General features: G+C 39.0%; 1 protein-coding gene across 7 annotated transcripts in view; it reads left to right on the top strand.

Annotated features, from left to right (window-relative positions):
• The window catches only part of CATSPERE (catsper channel auxiliary subunit epsilon), a 168,076-nt gene that overhangs the window by 44,442 nt on the left and 101,642 nt on the right, over positions 1-21,992 (top strand). For all 7 annotated transcript variants that reach the window (XM_030812572.1, XM_030812577.1, XM_030812571.1 and 4 more), the window contains one exon: positions 6,744-6,850. In XM_030812572.1, the coding sequence (XP_030668432.1) occupies positions 6,768-6,850 (83 nt within the window). In that variant the 5' untranslated portion in view covers positions 6,744-6,767. The remainder of the gene's footprint in view (positions 1-6,743; positions 6,851-21,992) is intronic.

The raw sequence follows: 21,992 nt of genomic DNA, 5'->3' as shown, positions 1-21,992 counted from the left end.
CTTAAGCATTTCTTGTAGGGCTGATCTATTGTTGATGAATTCCCCCAGGTTTTGCTTACCTGGGAAAAACTTTATTTCTTTATTTTTGAAGGATAGCTTTGCTAGGTATTGTATTCCACACTGGCAGTTAGAACTTTGACTATATCATCTCATTCTCTCCTGGCCTATTAGGTTTCTGCTGAGAAATCCACTGTTAATATGAGGAAGATTCCCTTATATGTGACTTGATGCTTTTCTCTTGCTGATTTTAAAATTCTCTTTTTGCCTTTACCTTTTGGCAGTTTGAAATTCATGTACCTTGGAGAAAACCTTTTTGGGTTAAATCTACTTGGAGATCTTTGAGCTTCCTGTACCTAGATATCTACATATCTTGCAAGACTTGGGAAGTTTTCAGTGATTATTTTGTAAAATAGGTTTTCTATGTGTTTGTCCATCTCTTCACCTTCTGGAGCTCTCAAAATTCAAATATCTGGTTGCTTTATGGTATCCCATATGTCATATAGGCTTTCTTCATGCTTTCTTATTCTTTTTGTTTGTTTGACTGGGTTATTGCGAAACACCTGTCTTCGAGTTCAGAAATTCTTTCTTCTGCTCAATCTAGTCCATTGTTAAAGCTCTTAATTGTATTTTTTATTTTATGCATTGAATTCTTCAGTTCCAAGATTTCTGTTTGACCTTTTTCTTTAATATCTATCTGTTTGTTGAACCTCTTATTCAGATCTTGAATTGATTTCCTAATTTCTTTATATTGTTTATTTGTGTTCTCTTGTATCTCACTAAGTTCCTTTTTTTCCTCCTCTCTGAGTTTCTTTATTATCTTTACTTTTCCCCCTCTCTGAGTTTATCTTTATCTTTATTTTTATTTTTCCCCTTTATCTCTTTATCTTTATTTTTTTCCCCTTTTATCTCTTTATCTTTATTTTTCCCCCTCTCTGAGTTTCTTTATTATCATTATTTTCAATTCCTTTTCAGACATTTCTTAGATTTCCTTTTTGTTGGGATCTGTTACCAAGAATTATTGTGTTCCTTTGGAAGAGTCATGTTCCCTTGCTTTTTCATGTTTCTTGTGTCTTGCACAGATATATTGGTATCTGTGCATCTGGTATAAAAGCTGCTTCTTTCAGTTTTATAGATTCGCTTTCATAGTGAAAGACATTTTCCTTTGGATATTTCTTCAATGTTGGTTGGGTAGGTTGCTTTGGCTTTAATTCTGGATGGGCACAGTAGTGTAGTCTCTGCATGATTTCTTCAGCTGTATAATCAGCATCAATGATGTCTCTGAGTTTTTCAGTGGCTTAGGCTGTAGTTGTTATTGAAGGCTATGGTGGGGCTTTGTTGGGGACAGGAGAACCAGGCAGGCTGGTCCATGGACACCAGTGGTAGGGACAGCTGGCTAAACATCAGGTTCTTGAAACCCCTGGCAGCCTACATGGGCACTAGTAGTAGCAGGTCTGGGTAGACCAATTCTTGGGCTTCCAGGTGGCTTGCTTGAGTGCTGGCAGTGGCAGCAGTGGGCCAGATGGGTGTCAGGTCCGCAGGCCGCTTGGCAGCATTCATTGCATAAGCAGTGGCAGTAGCAGCAGCAGGCCAACCCTTCAGCCCCCTTGCAGCACGTGAGTACCAGCAATTGCAGTGGTGGGCTGAATTGGCCAATCCCCAGGCCTCCAGGTGGCACACACATGTGGGTGCCAGTGCCAGTGGCAGGTTGAGCAGGCCAGTCCCAAGGTATTCAGTAAATCCACATGGTGGCAGTGATGAGCAGGACAGGTCTATTCTCAGGCCCCTGAAAGGCATACATAAGTTCCAGTGGTGTCAGGCAGGGCAGAACAATCCCCAGGCCCCTGGAGGGTATATGTGAGTGTCAGTAGTAGTAGTTGGGGCAGATCAATCTCCAGGCCCCTGGACAACACGCATATACCCTGGCAGTGGCAGTTGGGGTGAGTTGACCCCTAGCCTTCTGAATGATGCATGTGGGCACTGGTGAAGGTGGAGGTAGGCAGATCTGGCCTATCCTCATGACTCCAATGGTGCATGTGGGTGCCACTTGCAATGAGCAGGGTGGATCTATCCCCAGGTCCCCAGACAGCATGCTGGGGCACTGGTGGTGGTGGTGGCAGTGGACAGGTCAGGACCATCCTCAGGCCCTCGGATGGTGTGCATGGGCACTGGCAGTGGTGGGCAGGGCAGGTGGATCCCCAGGCCTCCAGATATAAAATGCATGTAGGCTCCACTGGTGGAAGCTGCAGGTGGGTTGGGTATAACCTTAGGTCCTCCAATGGTGTATATGGCCACTGGCTGTAGTAGGTGGAGCAAATTGATCCCTGTGCTCCCAGACTGGTTTTTTAATTAGGTTGTTTGGTGTTATTTTTTATTGCTCAGGTTTAAGTTTTCTATATATTCTGGATATTAATGTTTTATGAGATATGTGATTTGAAACTATTTTCTTCTATCCTGTGGATTATCTTTTTATTCTGTTCATAGGGACTTTTGAGGCGCAGAAGTTTTTAATTTTAATGAAAGCCATTTTTCCTTTTGTTGCCTGGGCTTTTGGTGTCATATCCAAGAAATCATTGCCAAATCCAATGTCATGAATATTTTTCCCTATGTTTTCTTCTAAGAGTTTTATTGTTTAGCTCTTAACATTTCAGGAATTAACTATTGATAACGCCCAACAACTTGGATGGATACTGAGTTAAATAGCCACCTTCAAAGTGTGTTGAATACTGTATGATTCCATTTATAGAACATTTTAGAGGTGACAAATTGTAGCAATAGAAAACAGATAAGTGTTTTTCGGGGCTTAGGATATGTGGGCAGTTGTGAATCTTAAGTGGTAACATGACGGAGTTTCTTCTATGTGATGTATTCACTCTTGTGTTCTGGTTGTGGTGGTAATTACATGAATCTACACGGGTGATAAAGTTTTACAGAACTATGCTAAATAAACAAATAAAAGAGTGCCTGGAAAAATTGGTGAAATCTGAATAAGGTCTGTACCCGAGTTAATAATGTTGTATCAGCATCAATTTCCTAGTTTTGACAATGCATTAGGATTATGTAAACTATTCCCATTGGGAAAAGCTGGGGAAAGGGTACATGGAAACTTCTTGTGAGTCAAACAATTTTGAAATAAAATAATTTAAAATCCTATTTTAAAATCTCTTCAATGTTTGCCATTGTACTAAGAATAAAATCTAACCTCTTTTCCAAAGCACACAGTGCTTAGCATGATGTAGCCCTTGCCTATCTCTTCTCTGACCTTATCCACTTACTAGTCTCCCCCTTCTACTATACACAAGCCATCATTTTCCTGTCAATTCCTCAAGCATAGTAACTCCTCTCCCACCTCAGGGACTTTGTAACTGTTGTTCCTTCTGTCTAGAATTCTCTTATCACAGCTGTCTCATGAAAGATATGAAAGATACATACTCTCCTCTGGGTGGTGAGATTTTTTTCATTATTTGTTCAACAAATATTTATAAATGCAGGTTTGAGAGGCAAAGCCTCAAGGCAGCAGTGTAGTTTTGAACATATTGGTTTAAAGTGCTTCTGAGACAACTGGAAGTCACAATTAATAATCTAATTAGATCCTCAGATCTAGAACTAGATATAAAATTTGGGATCTGGCTTACCATTTGATGAGTTGTACGGGAATTGGATGGTACTTGAAGCCATGTGAGTGAAATGAGATCACGTAGGAAGAGAATATACTCTGAGAAGAGAGGGGGGCCTAAGGCCAGACCCTGGGAACCATTAGTAGAGCAGGAGGGAGTGATAACATGGAAGCCAAGTAGAGTGTTTCAAATGGGAAGATTCATCCAATGTACCAAATGCTGCTAAACAATCAGGTAAGATCAACAGAACTATGTTTATTAAATTTAACAACATATATAGCCATATATTGATATAACTAGAAACATACTATTAAAAATAATAATCCTATTATTTTTAATACGATTATTATTTTTAATAACAATACTATAATATTTTACAATACTATTTAGTATATTTTAAAATACTATTAAAAAATAATAATATAATAATAATAATACTATTAAAAATAATAATACCAGGCATGGTGTCTCACACCTATAATCCCAGCACTTTGGAAGGCTGAGGCAGGAGGATTGCTTGAGTCCAGGAGTTCAAGACCAGTCTGGGCAACATAGCAAAACCCCATCTGTACAAAAAATACCAAAATTAGCCAGGCGTGGTGGCACACACTTGTCACAGCTATTCAGGAGGCTGAGGTGGGGAGATTGCTTGAGCCTGAAAGGCAGAGGTTGCAGTGAGCTGTGATTGAGCCACTGCGCTCCACCCCGGGTGACAGAGTAAGACCTTGTCTCAAATAATAATAATAATAATAATAATAATAATAATAATAATAACACAAACATGAGCAGTAATATAATGAAATTTGTTCTGTCACAGATCACTAGTAATAACATAAATTGGTATAATTCTTTTAGAAATTATTTTGGCAATATGTATCAAGAAAGTTTGTTTGTTTGTTTGTTTGTTTTTAGAGGTGGGGTCTCACTCTTTTACCCAGGCTGGAGTGCAGTAGTGTGATTATAGGTCACTGTAGCCTCAAACTCCTGGGCTCACGTGATCCCCCTGTCTCAGCCTCCTGAGTAGCTGGGACTACAGGTGCGCCCCACCATGCCAGGCTAAAGGGGTTTTTTTTTTTTTTCTTTTGGAGACGGAGTCTCTCTGTTGTCCAGGCTGGAGTGCAGTGGCACGATATCAACTCACTGCGACCTCCACCTCCTGAGTTCAAGCGATTCTCCTGCCTCAGCCACCTGAGTAGCTGGTACTACAGGCGCATGCTACCAGGCCCAGCTATTTTTTGTATTTTTAGTAGAGACAGTTTCACCATGTTGGCAAGGCTGGCCTCGAACTCTTGACCTCAGGTGATCCACCTACGTTGACCTCCCAAAGTGCTGGGATTACAGGCTTTGAGCCACTGCACCCAAATTAAAAGAGTTTTTAAAGTGTTTATAAGTTTTGACCCAGCAATCACACTTCCAAGAATCTTATCAAAAGAAATAGTCCTAACCATGGAAAAGACTGTGTATCTGATGATGTTCCTAGCAATAATATTTACCAATAGTGAAAAAAATAAAACCACCAAAATGTCCAATACAGGAGTGTTAAGCAAATGATGATAATTCACTCAGTGAAAAATTATGCAGACATTGAAAATGATGTTTATAGACTGAACATGAATATAAAACAGTAGCCTGTACTTGGTAAATCTGAAGAAAACACTAATGTGGTTTTTGCCTTTTTGATAATTTCTATGTGTTAATTTTTTGCATATTTATAAAATTATCTTTAATGACCATGAATTACTTTCTTAATCAAAAAATATATATTTTTAAGCTTGTTTATATGATTATATTAACTTTTTCTTGATATTTTTCCTACAATCTTCTTATATGTGTTATTTATTATACTTTACTTCCATCTTACTCTTTGCTACATTAAGAATGCTTCATTTACTCTTTCCTCAGCAGTTATACAAAAGGTAGTTGTATTTAAAATTCTGAATAGTGAATATGATTTTCAGAAACAAAATTGAAATATCTATTATTTATTATTTATTAGGCAAACCTATATTTCTCTATAAAAATCATCAAATGGGCTGGGTGCAGTGGCTCATGCCTGTAATCCCAGCACTTTGGGAGGAGGAGGTAGGTGGATCATCTGAGGTCAGGAGTTAGAGAAGAGCCTGACCAACATGGTGAAACCCCATCTCTACTAAATATAAAAAAATTAGTGGGGCGTGATGGTGCATGCCTATAATCTCAGCTACTTGGGAGGCTGAGGTAAGAGAATTGCTTGAACCCAGGAGGTGGAAGTTGCAGTGAGCCGAGATTGTGCCATTGCACTCCAGCCTGGGCAACACAGCAAAACTCTCGTCTCAAAAAAAAAAAGTCATCAAATGAGTATTCTTCAGGAAATGCCTTCCCTGACCATTATTACTACTTCCCACAATGGGTTCTACTGTCAGATAACCCCGTAGCCCCCCTAATTACTCCTTACTGACACTCATGATAACAATCTTAAAGATTCCTTTGTGAGTGGATGCCAAGTTTTTAGAAAATTAAACAAAAGCAGTATTAGAGGATTAGGATAGAATTCTAGACTAGCCCTCATCATCTGATTTTTTAATTCTAGAAATTTCCCATAGTAAAACAGTTGCTTCCGTTCTAAAAGTACCTTATTAGGAATAATTCCAACTCAATTCCCCTTCTCCTTATGTATCATGAGAAAAAGGGAGCTTTTCAGATCTATCTGATTTCTAAGAGCATTTTTCTTAAAGCCACCAGATATCGTTTGAAACCTGCCTTGAAAGAGTATGTCATTTTGAAGGCAGGCTCATGTAGAAAGAATTCTAACAGATTAGTTTCAGAAACTCTACTATGTATTTCACTGAGATTAACACTAGGGTTATTTATTTAAGTATCCCCATAGTTTCAGTGCATTCAGGATTCTGATTGTGTGTAGAGTTTTTGACGAGTTGGAAACTGTATTACGACTTATTTATAATTCATAAAGTTCGCATGGGGAGGAGGCTATAAGGTAGAAAGAACAAAGCTGAATCTTGAGCACGTGGTAAATTTACAAATGTAAGCAATGTCTTAACCAAAATAACAAATTCAATATATCATGATGTCATATCAAAATACTTTAGCTATGAAAATAATAAAAAATGAAATTTTATTTTGTTTTTACAGAATTCCATAGTACTCAGCACACAGATGGCCACATTGGGACAGAAGCCTGTCATACATACAGTTCTGAAGAGAAAAGTTTATTCTTCAAATGAGAAAATGAAAAGGGGGTATTTAATTTTTTTAATTTTAAATATAGAAATATGAAAACTTAAACTAGATTTTAAAATCTTAGTGGAACTTAGTGGAATGTGTCTTATATGTTGTTTTCAAGTGCTTTCTTTTATAAAACACAAAAAATTTGATAATCAGAACTAATTACTAACTTAGAAAATGCTAGACTCTTGGATCAGAGTTTTACAATTTGTGTCCATACGTAATCCTCAATCCAAGAGCCTCATTCGGGTTGGTGGCAGATCCTGGAAATATCTCAAAATGTGTCCTACTGGTTTATAAAAGTCAACCACGGTGGTGTCCAGTGCCCATACACACACACACACACACACACCCCCCACAAATTCTACCTGAGAGGCAAGATACATTACTGTTAAAGTTAGTAGGTTATCACAAGGTATAGACAGACTTTCTTAGTCTATTAAGCACCTAGACACAGGGCAAGGTGCTTTTAACTAAAGGATAAAGTACCTGCCTTCAATAATCTTTCATTTAGTGCGAGAGACAAACAAGAAACAGATATTCTATAGGAGTGAGGCCAGGGTGCAGAGGAACACAGAGAGGATGCACCAACCCTGGCCTGGAGGAGAGGGAGTCAGGGAGGACTTTCCTAAAAAGGTGACATCTGCATTATTGCAAAGAAGTAAAACCTAGCCAACTGGGGGAGAATTCCAAACATAGGAAATGACAAACAGCAGGTCCTCAGATAATGTTCATTATAACATTGATTAGAAAAAACTTGATTCCCTGTTGGGGCCACTGCTGTGTGGAGTTTGCATGCTCTCCCTGTGTCTGCGTGGGTTTCCTCCAGGTATTCTGGTTTCCTCCCACATCCCAAAGCTGTGCACTTGCAGTTCATTGGCGTGTCTGCGTGGTCTCAGTTGGAATGAGTGTGGGTGTGAATGTCAGTGTGCCCTACAATGGGATGGCGTCCTGTCCAGGGTAGGCTCCTGCCTTGAGCCCTGAGCTGCCAGAATGGGCTCTGGCCAACCACAACCCTGAACTGGAATAAGCAGGTTAGAAAATGGATGAATACAAACTATTGTAAAAGAAGAATTTGTAAAGTAGACAAGACTGTGACATGACAATAAACAAGGCTGTAGGAAAGCGCTCAGAGAGCCGCCGTATTTGTGATTGTTGAGTTTTGAACTGTGATGGTAGGAGGTGTTTCTTAACAATTTGGCAAACGTTAATTTCTTGATTTAACCCACCATCACTATAATCACCCTCACTCACTGATTCACCAAGAGTTGGGTCAATAATTACCTTACTTGTGAGCCACCACGACTAGCCCTAAGAGTTCTTTATATTCTAGATACAAGTCTTTTATCAAACATACGATTTACAATGATTTTCTCCCATTCTATGAATTGTCTTTTCAGGTTCTTCATGATATCCTTAAAGCACAGAAGTTTTACATTTTTATGAATTCCTAATGACCTGTTTTTTTCCTTTGGTTCTGTGTGCTTTGGGTGCCATATCAAAGAAACCATGGCCAAATCCAAAGTCACAAAGTACCACACTGTTTTTTCCTATAGTATTATAGTGTTCGCTCTTACATTTAAGCCCTTGGTTTATTTTGAGTTTATATTTGGTCTATATTTGCAGTGAGTTCATTTTGTGGTAGGGGTCCAAATGAATTCTTTTCTCTCTGGAGATCTAGTTGTCCCAGCATAATTTGCTGAAAAGACTATTGTTTCCCCCATTGAATTTTTTTGGCACTCTTGTTGAAAGTCAGTTGAGTGAATGTGACAGTATATTTCTGGATTTTTAAATTCTATTCCATCGCCCTACATATTCATCCTTATGCCAATACCACACTTCTCCCGTGGGTCTCTGCAACCCACGATCAGGAGATGCCCTTATGAGCCCATGCCACCAGGGCCTTGGGTCCAACACACAGAGCTGTGTGGAGTCTCGGCAGAGCAGCCACTCAGGCACACGCAGAGACCCAGGAGTTTTACATACTGTGGACCCAGGACCCCTGCCAAGGTGGAAAATTTGTCCGTACATATCCCTAGGAAGGGGGCTGAATCCAGGGAGCCAAGCAGCATTGTTCTGTGGGCCCCAGTTCCACAGCACCTAAGGAAAAATTCTAGAAAAATATAAATCATCAAAATTGACCCAAAAAATACATATAGAACTTGAGTAATGTTTTAACTGAAAAGAAACTATTATTATTTAACAATCATTGAGGAGGGGAAGAAAGCACTAGCACAGATAATTCCAATCCTAAACAGTGAGATGAAGTTATCAGCATACCCAAATTCAGGCAAGAGCTATATAAGAAAGGAAAATCACAAGCTAATCTTATTCGTGAATGTAGATGCCAAATCCTGAAAAAAATATTATCAAATAAATTTAGCAATAGGCCAGGCATAGTGGCTCACACCTTTAATACCAGCACTTTGGGAGGCCAAGGCAGGAGGATTGCTTGAGGCCAGGAGTTTCAGACCAGTCTGGGAAACACAGAGAGACCCCATCTCTATAGAAAAATTAAAAATTAGCCAAGTGTAGTGGCATGTACCTGTAGTCCTAGCTACTTGGGAGGCTGAGGCAGGAGGATTGCTGAAGCCCAGGAATTTGAGGCCACAGTGAGCTATGATCATGCCACTGTACTCCAGCCTAGGTGATAGAGTGAGACCTTGTCTCTACATAAATAAAGAAATAAATCCAGTAATATATATGAAAAATATATGATATATGATCAAGTTGATTTATACCAGAAGTGCAAGTTGAGTATAATATTTTTAAAAGTTTTAATGTAATTTATTACATTAATAGCTTAAAGGAGTAAAATTAGATGAGCATCTCAATAGGGACAAAATAAAGCTTTATTTCAAAATGTTTTTTACTTCCTGCTTTCCTCAGCTTAGTAAAAAATAAAATAAATTTTTTTAACCTCATACTGTACGTAAAAATAATCTCAGATGAATTAAATATGTACATATGAAAGGCTAAACTGAAAAAACTAGAAATATAGAATGTCTTTATTGTCTTAGGATAGTGAAGGATTTCTACAACAATTCAAAAGTTACTCAAACTATACAAGTAAACATTTGATAAATCCAGCTCATTAATGAATACATGACCTGATGTTCAGCCTCATTAGTAATCAAAGAAAAATATTAATAGCCCAATGAGATCCATATTACACATACCAGATTGATAAATATATTAAAGTTTTAGAAAGTCATTGGTGAGGATACGCCACAATGGAACACTAATGTGGATCACTGATGGAAGTGTAAATTGGCACAACCAATTTGAAAGAATTTTACATTATCAGGCAAAGTTAAAGATGCACATACCCCATGGTTACAAGCTCAATACCACTCTATACCCTAGAGAAACCCATGCACAGTTACCTCAGGAGATGTGTAAAATAATATTTGTAGCAGCATTGTTTGTACTTGCAAAAAAAGAAGAAGAAAGAAACTTTAATTTCCACTCATGGAGAAATGTATAATGAAGAAACCAAACATGCCTATTAGTATTGGTTTAACTGTAAATAACAGAAAACTTGATTAATAATGGCTTAACCACAACAAAAAATTTTCTGCTACTTAAAAAGAAGCCTAGAAGTAGCCAATGGTTAAGGCCCTAGGCTTTTTCCAACCTTCTTCTCCACCATCCTTAGAGTGTTGGCCTCATCTGTGGCCTTATGGTCACAAGATGGCTGCTGAAGCTCTAACAGCACAAGTCTGCACTCGGTGTGAGAAAGGCAGGTGACAGTGAGTGGGTAGCCAGCGTAGCAAAGATGACCTTTTCCTTAATGGTGCTAACCTTTTCTCAGAAAAGAAAGTAACTGTGCCAAGTGTGGTGGCACATGCCTGTAATCCCAGCACTGGGAGGCTGAGGTGGGTGGATTGCCTGAGCTCAGGAGTTCAAGACCAGCATGGGCAACATGACAAAACCCTGCCTCTACACACAAAATACAAAAATTAGCCAGGCATGGTGGCACACACCTGTAGTCTCAGCTACTGGGGAGGGTGAGGTAGGAAGAATGCCCAAGCCCAGGAGTTTGAGGCTGCAGTAAGCTATGATTGGGCCACTACACTTCAACCTGGGTGACAATGAGACCTTGTATCAAAAAGAAAAAAAAAAGGAAAAGAAAATAATTTCTTACATGTCCTTGTATATCTCATTGGCCACAGTGGGTTATATGGCCAATTCTAGCTACAAGAGAGACTAGAAAAAAAATATCCAGCTTTTCCAGCCTATACAATGGGAGGCTAGCAAGGATAAGGCAGTGTTTTTCAGTGGCACTCACCGGTTTCTACCACAACAAAATCACCTGCGATTCAACCAATAGATTGGCTTAGTCTTTTTCTTTTTTTTATTTTTAGACAGGGTCTCACTCTGTCACCCAGGCTGGAGTGCAGTAGCATGACCACAGCTCACCACAACCTCAAACTCCTAGGTATCGGGGGAACCTGCCCCCGATAGTCACGTAGGTTCTTTTTGATTTTCCCTAAGTGTCGGCAGGCCTGAGAAATAAAGGGAAAGAGTACAAAAGAGAGAAATTTTAAAACTGGGTGTCCAGGGGAGACACCACATGTCGGCAGGTTCCGTGATGCCCCACAAGCCACAAAACCAGCAGGTTTTTATTAGTGATTTTCAAAAGGGGAGGGAGTGTATGAATAGGGTGTGGGTCACAGAGATCACATGCTTCACAAGGTAATAAGATATCACAAGGCAAATGGAGGCAGGGCAAGATCACAGGACCACAGGACTGGGGCAAAATTAAAATTGCAATGAAGTTTCGGGCACGCATTGTCATGGATAACAACTTATTAGGAGACAGGGTTTGAGAGCAGACAACCGGTCTGACCAAAATTTATTAGGCGGTAATTTCCTTGTCCTAATAAGCCTGGGAGCACTACGGGAGACTGGGGCTTATTTCATCCCTACAGCTGCGACTGTAAAAGAGAACCTCCCCTGAAGCGGCCATTTCAGAGGCCTCCCCTCAGGGACACATTCTCTTTCTCAGGGATGTTGTTCCTTGCTGAGAAAAAGAATTCAGCGATATTTCTCCCATTTGGTTTTGAAAGAAGAGAAATATGGCTCTGTTCCGCCCGGCTCACCGGCAGTCAGAGTTTAAGGTTATCTTTCTTGTTCCCTGAACATCACTGTTATCCTGTTCTTTTTTCAAGGTGCCCAGATTTCATATTGTTCAAACACACATGCTCTACAAACAATTTGTGCAGTTAACACAATCATCACAGGGTCCTGAGGCGACATACATCCTCCTCAGCTTACGAAGATGACAGGATTAAGATATTACAGTAAAGACAGGCATAGGAAATCACAAGGGTATTGATTGGGGAAGTGATAAGTGTCCATGAAATCTTCACAATTTATGTTCAGAGACTGCAGTAAAGACAGGTGTAAGAAATTATAAAAGTATTAATTTGCGGAACTAATAAATGTCCATGAAATCTTCACAATTTATGTTCTTCTGCCATGGCTTCAGCCAGTCCCTCCATTCGGGTCCCCGACTTCCCACAACACCTAGGCTGTAGCAATCCTCCCATCTCAGCCTCCCAAGTGGCATGTGTCACCATGCCTGGCCAATTTTTCCACTTTCTGTAAAGACAGGGTCTCGCCCTGTTGCCCAAGCTGGTCTTTATCTTTTTTCTTCAACTTTTAAGTTCAGGGGTATAGCAGGTATGTTACATAGGTAACATGTGCCATGGTGGTTTGCAGCACAGATCATCTCATCAGCCAGGTATTACACCCAGCATCCATTAGCTATTCTTCCTGATGCTCTCCCTCTCCCCATTCACCCCAACCAGCAGGTTCCCTGCATATGTTTTTCCCACTCACCCCACCATGTGTCCATGTGTTCTCATCATTCAGCTCCCACTTATAAGTGAGAATATGCAGTGTTTGGTTTTCTGTTCCTGCATTAGTTTGCTGAGCATAATGGCTTCCAGCTCCATCCATACCCCTGGTATAAACATGCTAAAAATGTATACACTATACAACAGTGAAAATATACAAAGCAACACTAATCAATATGAATGAATCTCACAAGCATAATATAGAATGATAAAAGCAAATCATAGAGGAAAGGTAAAGTGTAATTCCATTTATATAAAGTACAAAACTAGAAAAATTAAATAATACATTGTTTAGTAATGGGCAAACTAGTTTTTAAAATTTTTTTATTTTTAATTTTTGTGGGTACATAGTAGGTATATATATTTTGGGGGTTTATGAGATTTTTATGTAGGCATACAATATATAATAATCACATCAGGATAAGTGGGGTATCCATCACCTTAGGTATTTATTCTTTGTGTTACAGTCTAATTATACTCTTTTAGTTATTTTTAAACGTCCAATTAAATTATTATTGACTATAGTCACCCAGTTGTGACATCAAATACCACATCTCATTCTATTTTTTGAACCAGTTAACCATCCCTACTCTCCCCCACAACAATCCCCCACCACACACACACACACACACACACACACACACACACTACTCTTTCCAGCCCCTGGCAACCATCATTCTACTCTCTATGTCCAAGAGTTCAATTGTTTTAATTTTTAGCTCCCACAAATAAGTGAGAATATGGTGAAGTTTGTATTTTTGTGCCTGGCTTATTTCACTTAGCATAATGGCCTCCAGTTCTACCCATATTATTGCACATGACAGGATCTCATTCTTTTTTATGGCTAAATAGTACTCCATTGTGTATATGTGCCACATTTTCTTTATCCATTCACCTGTTGATAGACACTTAGGTTGTTTCCAAATCTTGACTATTGTGAATTGTGCTGCAATAAACATGGGAGTAGATATCTCTTCAATATATTGAATTCCTTTCTTTTGGGTGTATACCTAGCACTGAGATTGCTGGATCATATGGTAGTTCTATTTTTAGCTTTTTGAGGAACTTCCAAACTGTTCTCCATAGTGGTTATACTAATTTACATTCCCACCCACAGCGTACAGGGGCTCCCTTTCTCCAGCATTTGTTATTGCCTGTCTTTTGGATGAAATCTATTTTAACTGGGGTGAGATGATATTTCATTCTAGTTTTGATTTGCATTTCTCTAATGATCAGTGATGTTGAGCACCTTTTCATACACCTATTTGCCATTTTTATGTCTTCACCTAAGAAATGTCTATTTAGATTTTTGCCCATTTTTATTTGGATTATTAGATTTTTTTCCTATAGTGTTGTTTGAGCTCTTTATATATTCTGGTTATTAATCCGTTGTCAGATGGATAGTTTGCAAATATTTTCCCCCATTCTGTGGGTTGTCTCTTCAATTTTTTGATTGTTTCCTTTGCTGTGCAGAAGGTTTTTTTTTTTTATTTTTTTTTTTTTGAGTCTCACTTTGCAGAAGCTTTTTAACTTGATGTGATTCTACTTGTCCATTTTTGCTTTGGTTGCCTGTGCTTATGGGATATTGCTCAAGAAATCTTTGCCCACTCCAATGTTTTGGAGAGTTTCCTAAATGTTTTCTTTTAGTAGTTTTATAGTTTGAGGTCTTAGACTTAAGTGTTTAGTTCACTTGTTTTTTGTATATGGCAAGAGATAGGGGTCTAGCTTCATTCTTCTGCATATTGATATATAGTTTTCCCAGCACCAATTTTTTTTTTTTTGAGACAAGAGTTTCACTCTTGTCGCCCAGGCTGGAGTGCAATGGCATGATCTTGGCTCACTGCAACCTCCACTTCCCATGTTCAAGTGATTCTCCTGCCTCAGCCTCTGAGTAGCTAGGATTACAAGCGTGTGCCCACCATGCCCGCGTAACTTTTGTATTTTTTAGTAGAGATGGGGTTTCCCCATGTTAGCCAGGCTGGTCTTGAACTCCAGACCTCAGGCAATCCCCACCACCTCAGCCTCCCAAATTGCTGGGATTACAGGCGTGAACCACCATGCCCAGCCCCCAGCACCATTTCTTGAAGAGACTGTCCTTTCCCCAATATATGTGCTTAGTACCTTTCTCAAAAATGAGTTCACTGTAGATGTATTGATTTGTCTCTGGGTTCTCGGTTCTGTTCCGTTGGTCTATGTGTCTGTTTCTATGCCAGTACCATGCTGTTTTGGTTACTGTAGCTCTGTGGTATAATTTGAAGTCAGGTAATGTGATTCCTCCAGTTTTGTTCATTTTGTTTAGGATAGCTTTGGCTATTCTGGGTCTTTGGTGGGTTCCATAAAAATTTTAGGATTTTTTTTCCTAATTCTGTAAAGAATGTCTTTGGTATTTTGATAAGGATTGCATTGAACCTGTAGATTGCTTTGGGTAGTGCGGACATTTTAACAATATTGACTCTTCCAATCCATGAACATGGAATGTTTTCCTTTTTCGTGTCCTCTTTAATTTTTTGCATCAATATTGTATCGTTTTCATTGTAGAGATCTTTCAATTCTTTGGTTAATTCCTATGTATTTAGTTTTATTTGTACCTATTGTAAATAGGATTATTTTTTATTTCTTTTTCAGATTGTTTGCTCTTGGCATATAGAAATGCTACTGATTTTTGTACGTTGATTTTGTATCCTACAACTTTTCTGAATTTATATATCAGTTCTAATAGTTTTTTAATAGAGACTTTATGTTTTTCCAAATATAAGATTATATCAGCCAGGCACAGTGGCTCACGCCTGTAATCCCAGCACTTTGGGAGGCTGAGGCAGGCGGATCACAAGGTCAGGAATTCGAGACCAGCCTGACCAACATGCTGAAATCCCGTCTCTACTAAAAATACAAAAAAAAAAAAAAAAAAACGAAAATAGCCGGGTGTGGTGGCACATGCCTGTAATCCCAGCTACTCAGGAGGCTGAGGCAGGAGAATGGCTTAAAGCCAGGAGGCAGAGGTTGCAGTGAGGAGAGATTGAGCCACTGCACTCCAGCCTGGGTGACAGAGGGAGACTCGGTCTCAAAAAAAAAAAAAAAAAAGATTATATCTTCTGCAAGCAAAGATGATTTGATTTCTTCCATCCCAATCTGGATGCCCTTCATATCTTTCTCTTGTCTAATTGCTCTAGCTAGGACTTCCAGTACTGTTGAATAACAGTGGTAAAAGTGGATATACTTGTGTTCCAGATCTTAGAGGAAAGGCTTTCAGTTTTTCCCCATTTAGTATGATACTAACTGTGGATCTATCATATATGGCTTTTATTATGTTGAAGTATGTTCCTTCTATACCCAATTTTTTAAATGTTTTTTTTTGTCATGAAGGGATGTTGAATTTTATCAAATGCTTTTCAGTATCAATTGAAATGATCATATGGCTTTTATACTTCATTCTGTTGATATAATGTATCACATTGATTGATTTGCATATGTTGAACCATCCTTGCATCCCTTGGATAAATCCCACTTGGTCATAATGAATGATATTTCTAATATGTCGTGGAATTCGGTTTGTTACCATTTTGTCTTAGATTTTTGCATTAGTGTTCATCAGGGATATTGACCCTGTAGTTTTCTTTTTTTGATATGTCTTTTTCTGGATTTGGCATCAAGGTAATACTGGCCTCATAGAATGAGTTTCAAAGTATTCCCACCTCTTCTATTTTTGGGGATAGTTTGAGTCAGATTGGTATTAGTTCTTTAAATGTTTGCTGAAATTCAGCAATGAAGCCATCAGGTCCTGGGCTTTTCTTTGCTGGGAGATTTTTTATTATGGCTTCAATCTCATTGCCTGTTATTGGTCTGTTTAAATCTTAGATTTCTTCATGATTCAATCTTGGTAGGTTGTATGTGCTAGGAATGTATCCATTTCTTCTAGGATTTCCAATTTATTGGCATATAGTTGCTCATAGTAGCCTCTAATGATCCTTTGATTTCTGGGGCATTGGTAGTCGTCTTTTTCATCTCCAATTTTATTTATTTGAGTCTTCTCTCTTTTTTTCTTAGTTTATTGATTTTATTTATCTTTTCAAAAAACAAATTTTTCCTTTCATTGATCTTTTGTATTGTTTTCTTCATTTCAATTTAATTTATCTCTGCTCTGATCTTTGTTATTTCTTTTCTTCTACTAATTTTGGGTTTGGTTTGCTCTTGCTTTTCTAGTTCTTTAAGATGTATCATTAGGTTGTTTATTTGATATTTTTCTACTATTTTTGGTATAGGCACTTACAGCTATAAACTTCTCTCGAACTGCTTTTGCTGTATTCCCTAGGTTTGGGTATGTGTTATGTTTTTTTTGTCATTTGGTTCAAGAAATATTTCAATTCCTCCTTTCATCTGTGCCTGTTGTCTGAACTGTAATTGCCTGCCCTTCAGTTCCCTCTTAACTTCTTCACTGACCCACTGGTCATTCAGGAGCATATTGTTTAAATCTGATTGTTCAAATAGTTATCAAAATTCCTCTTTTTATTGACTTGTAGTTTTATTCCATTGTGGTCAGAGAAGATACTTTGTATTTGAATTTTTTTAATGTTTTAAGACTTGTTTTGTGGTCTAATATATGGTCTATCCTTGAGAATGATCCATGAGTTCAGGAGAAGAATGTGCACTCTACATCTATTGAATAAAATGCTCTGTAAGTATCTGTTAGGTCCATTTGGTCTGTAGTGGAGATTAAGTCCAATGTTTCTTTGTTGATTTTCTGTCTGGATAATATGTCCCATGCTAAAAGTGGGATGTTGAAGTGTCTGGCTATTATTGTATTGGGGTCTCTCTCTCTCTTTAGCGCTAATAATATTTGCCTTATATATCTAGGTGCTTCAGTGTCAGTTGCATATATATTTACAATAAAGTTATGCCTTTTGCTGAATTGACCCCTTTATCATTATGTAATAAACTTATTTGTCTCTTTTTATGGTTTTTGTCTTGAAATCTATTTTGTCTGATATAAGTGTAGCTACTCCTCCTATTTTGTGTTTTCCATTTGCACTGAATATATTTTTCCATTCTTTTATTTTCAATTTATTCATGTCTTTATAGGTTAAGCATATTTCTTTTAGGTAACAGATTGTTGGGTCTTGTTTTTTAATCCGTTCAGCCACTGTATGTCTTTTGATTGGAGAGTTTAGTCCATTTACATCCAGTGTTATTATTGATAAGTAATGACGTGCTGCTGTGATTTTGTTATTTGTTTTATGGTTGTTGTGTAGTCTTCTCTTCCTTCTTTTCTTTCTTTCTGTCTTCATTTTAGTGAAGGTGATTTTCTCAGGTGGTATGTTTTAATTTCTTGGTGCTTTTTATTTTTTGTGTAGCTGTTGTATGTTATTTGATTTAAGACTGCCAAGAAGCTTGCAAATAATTATAGCCCATTATTTTAAACTGATGACAACACTGATTGCCTAAATGAATGAGAAATTTGAAAAGAAAACTAATAAGAATTCTACACTTTAACCTTGTCCCCCTGCTTTTAAACTTCTTCTTACTCCTATTTACATCTTATTGTACTGTCCACATCTTGAAAGTTGTTGTAGTTATTATTTTTGATTGGTTCATCTTTTAGCCTTTCTACTTAACATGTGAGTAATTTACACACAGCAATTACAGTGTTTAATATCCTATGTTTTTCTGTGTACTTAAAATCAGCAGTGAGTTTTGTGCCTTCAGATGATTTCTGATTGCTCACTCATGTCTTTTTCTTTTAAATTAAATATTTCCCTTTAGCATTTCTTGTAGGACAGATCTTGTGTTGATGAAATCCCTCAGCTTTTGTTTGTCTGGGAACATCTTTATTTCTCCTTCATGTTTGAAGGATATTTTCACCAGATTTACTATTCTAGGGTACAAGATTTTTTCCCTCAGCACTTTAAATATATCATGCCACTCTCTCCTTGCCTGTAAAGTTTCCACTGAAATGTCTGCTGCCAGATGCATTGGACCTCCACTGTATGTTAGTTGTTTCTTTTCTCTTGCTGCTTTTAGGATCCTTTCTTTATCCTTCACCTTTATAGTAGCTTGATATTAAATGTCTTGAGGTAGTCTTCTTTGGGTTAAATCTGCTTAGTGTTCTGTAACCTTCTTGTACCAAATATTGATGTCTTTCTTGAGGTTTGGGAAGTTCTCTGTTATTATCTCTTTGAATAACCTTTCTACCCCTATCTCTGTCTCTACCTCCTCTTTTAGGCCCATAACACTTAGATTTGCCCCGTTGAGGCTATTTTCTAGATCTTGTAAGCATGCTTCATTCTTTTCTATTTTTTCTATTGTCTTCTCTGATTGTGTATTTTCAAATAGCCTGTCTCCAAGCTCACTAATTCTTTGTTCTGCTTGATCAATTCTGCTATTAAGAGACTCTGATGCATTCTTCAGTATGTCGATTGCATTTTTCAACTCCAGAATTTCTGTTTCTTTTTAATTATTTCAATCTCTTTTTTTAAATTTATCTGATAGGATCTTGAATTCCTTCTCTGTGTTATCTTGAATTTCTCTGAGTTTCCTCAAAATAGCTGTTTTGAATTGTGTGTTAGAAAGACCACATATCTCTTTCTCTCTGTGATAGGTCCCTGTTGCCTTACTTACTTCATTTGATGAAGTCATGTTTTACTGGATGGTCTTGATGCCTGTGGTTGTTCACTGGTGTCTGGACATTAAATAATTAGGTATTTATTGTCAACTTCACAGTCTGAGCTTGTTTTTACCTATCCTTCTTGAGAAGGCTTTCCAGGTATTCAAAGTGACTTGGGTGTTGTGATCTAAGTTTTTGGTCACTGCAGCCATATCTGCATTAGGGGGCACCCCAAGCCCAGTAATGCTGTGACTCTTGGTGGTCTTGGAAAAAATCTGGAAAAATTCTCTGAATTACCAGGCAAACACTCTTGTTCTCTTCTCTTACTTTCTGCCAAACAAAAGGAATCTCTCTCTCTCTCTCTCTCTCTCAGTGCTGAGCTGCCTGGAGCTGGTGGAGGGGTGACACAGCACCCCTGTGGCCACTACCACTGGGACTGCACTGGGTCAGACCTGAAGCTAGCACAGCACTGGATCTCACCCAAGGCCTGCTATAACCTGGCTACCACCTATGTTCACTCAAGGCCCTAGGGCTCTACAACCAACAGGTGGTGAAGCTAGCCAGTCTTGTGTCTTTCCCTTAAGGGCTGCAAGTTCCCCCAGGCCCCATGTGGGTCCAGAAGTACCATCTGGGAGCCAAGGCCTGGAGTCAGAAACCTTAGAAATCTACCTGGTGCTCTATTTTTCTGCAGCTGAACTGGCACTCAAACCAGAAGACATAGCCCTTTCCACACCTCTCTTTCCTTTTCACAGACAGAGGAGTCTTTCCCTGTGGCCACCACCACCATAGGCCCGCAGTGAGTGCTGTCAGTCTACCATTAATGTTCACTTAAGGACCAAAGGGTTTTTAGTCAGCTTGTGGTGAATGCTGCCAGGCTTGGGACTCACCTTTCAGGGCAGTTGGTTCCCCTCTAGCCCAAGGCAAGTCTAAAAATGCTGCAAATGCTGTCCAAGAACCAATGCCTGGAATTGGGGACGCTAAGAGGCCACTTGGTACTCTACTCCACTGTGGCCAAGCTAGTACCTAAGCTGCAAGACAAAGTCCCTTTTACTCTTCCTTCTGCTCTTCTCAAGCAGAAGGAGTCTCTCTTTGTAGCTGCCACAGCTGGGAATGTGCTGGGTCACACATGAAGCTGGCACATCTCAGCGTCTCATCCAACACCCATGGTGTGTACTACTTAGCTACCTCTGCCGTTTATTCAGGGCCCAAGAGCTGGTGATGAATCCTGCCAGGACTGGCTCCTTCTCTTAAAGGCAGCAGGTTTCCTTCTGGCCCAGGTTGTGTCTAGAAATGTCATCTAGGAACTAGGGCCTGGAATGGGGGCCCCAGGACTGCCCAATGCCCTTTCTACTGTGGCTGAGCTGATATCCAAGTTGCAAGACAAAGCCCTTTGTACGCTTCCCTCTCCTCTCCTCAAGCAGAAGGAAGGAGTCTCTTTCATAGCTGTGAGCTGTGCTGCCTAGCGTTGGGGAGGAGTGGCACAAGCACTCCATTAGCTACCCAGGGTGGTGTCTCACTAGGTTGCATGCCACCCCTGTCCACTGGCTCTGAGCCCAGTACAGCACTAGGTCTTGCCTAGGAGTTGCAATCTTTGTGGCCTCGACTATCTTTCCAGTTTATTTAGGACTCCAGAGAACTTCAGCCTGTGATGGCAAGGCTTGCCAAAACCCATGTTCCCACCATGAGGATGGGCAATTCCCTCTGGCTAGGGCTGGTCAAAATGTTCCCTCTGCGGGTATCATCTGAGTTCTGCCTGGTATTGCTTTCCACTGTGACAGGGCAGCCCTGAATTCCGATGGAAAGTCCCACAATCACTGTACTCTGTCTCCCCAATGCACACAGATTCATTGTCTGCACTATGCAGCCACTACTGAGAGATGGGGAAGGGGTGATGTTGGCAACTCAAGACTGTCTTTCCCACCTTCTTCAGTGTCTGTTTCCTTGATATCATGTTAAAACCAGATACTGTGATTTACTCACTTGATTTTTGGCTCTTATGAAGTTGCTTTTTTGGGTAGATAGTTGTTAAATTTCATGTTCCTATGGAGAAGATGATTGGTGGAGGCTTCTATTCACCCATCCTGTTCTGCCTCCATCCTCAAACTAGTTTTTTAAAGTATGTGAATTGACTTTTGTATGGACTTTGTATCCTGCAGGTATAATTTTTATTAGTTCCAGGAGGTTTTTTTTTCTGTTCTTTAAGATTTTGTAAATAGTCATTTATGTCATCTGCAAACAAAAACTAGTTTTATTTATGCCATCCCAATATGAACACCTTTTATTTCACTTTCTCATGTTAGCTAGCATTTCCAATGCTATGTTGAATAGAAGTAATGAGAGGAGACATCCTTGTCGTGTAGCCAGTCTTAGGAGGAGAGCATCTAGTTTCTCACCGTCAAGTTTTTGTATGCTTTCTTTAGACTCTTTTTATCAAGTTTAAGAAGGTCCCCTCTGTTGCTAGTTTGCCTCGAGTTTTTAGCATGAATGAGTGTTGACTTTGTCAAATGCTTTTGCTGCATCTACTATATGATTTTTCTTCTTTAGCCTGTTAATTTGGTGGATTACATTAATTGATTTTTGAATGTTGGACCAGCCTTGCATATCTAGAGTAAATCTCATTTGGTCATGGTGTGCAATTCTTTTTACACGTTGTTGGATTTAAAAGGTCTGTAGCTTTCCTTTCTTGTGATGTCT

The sequence above is a fragment of the Nomascus leucogenys genome, chromosome 5 (genome assembly GCF_006542625.1).
Source record: "Nomascus leucogenys isolate Asia chromosome 5, Asia_NLE_v1, whole genome shotgun sequence".
Classification (NCBI taxonomy): Eukaryota; Metazoa; Chordata; class Mammalia; order Primates; family Hylobatidae; genus Nomascus; species Nomascus leucogenys.
Note: the sequence above shows the minus strand (reverse complement) of the source record. Positions and strands in the feature narration are given on the sequence as shown.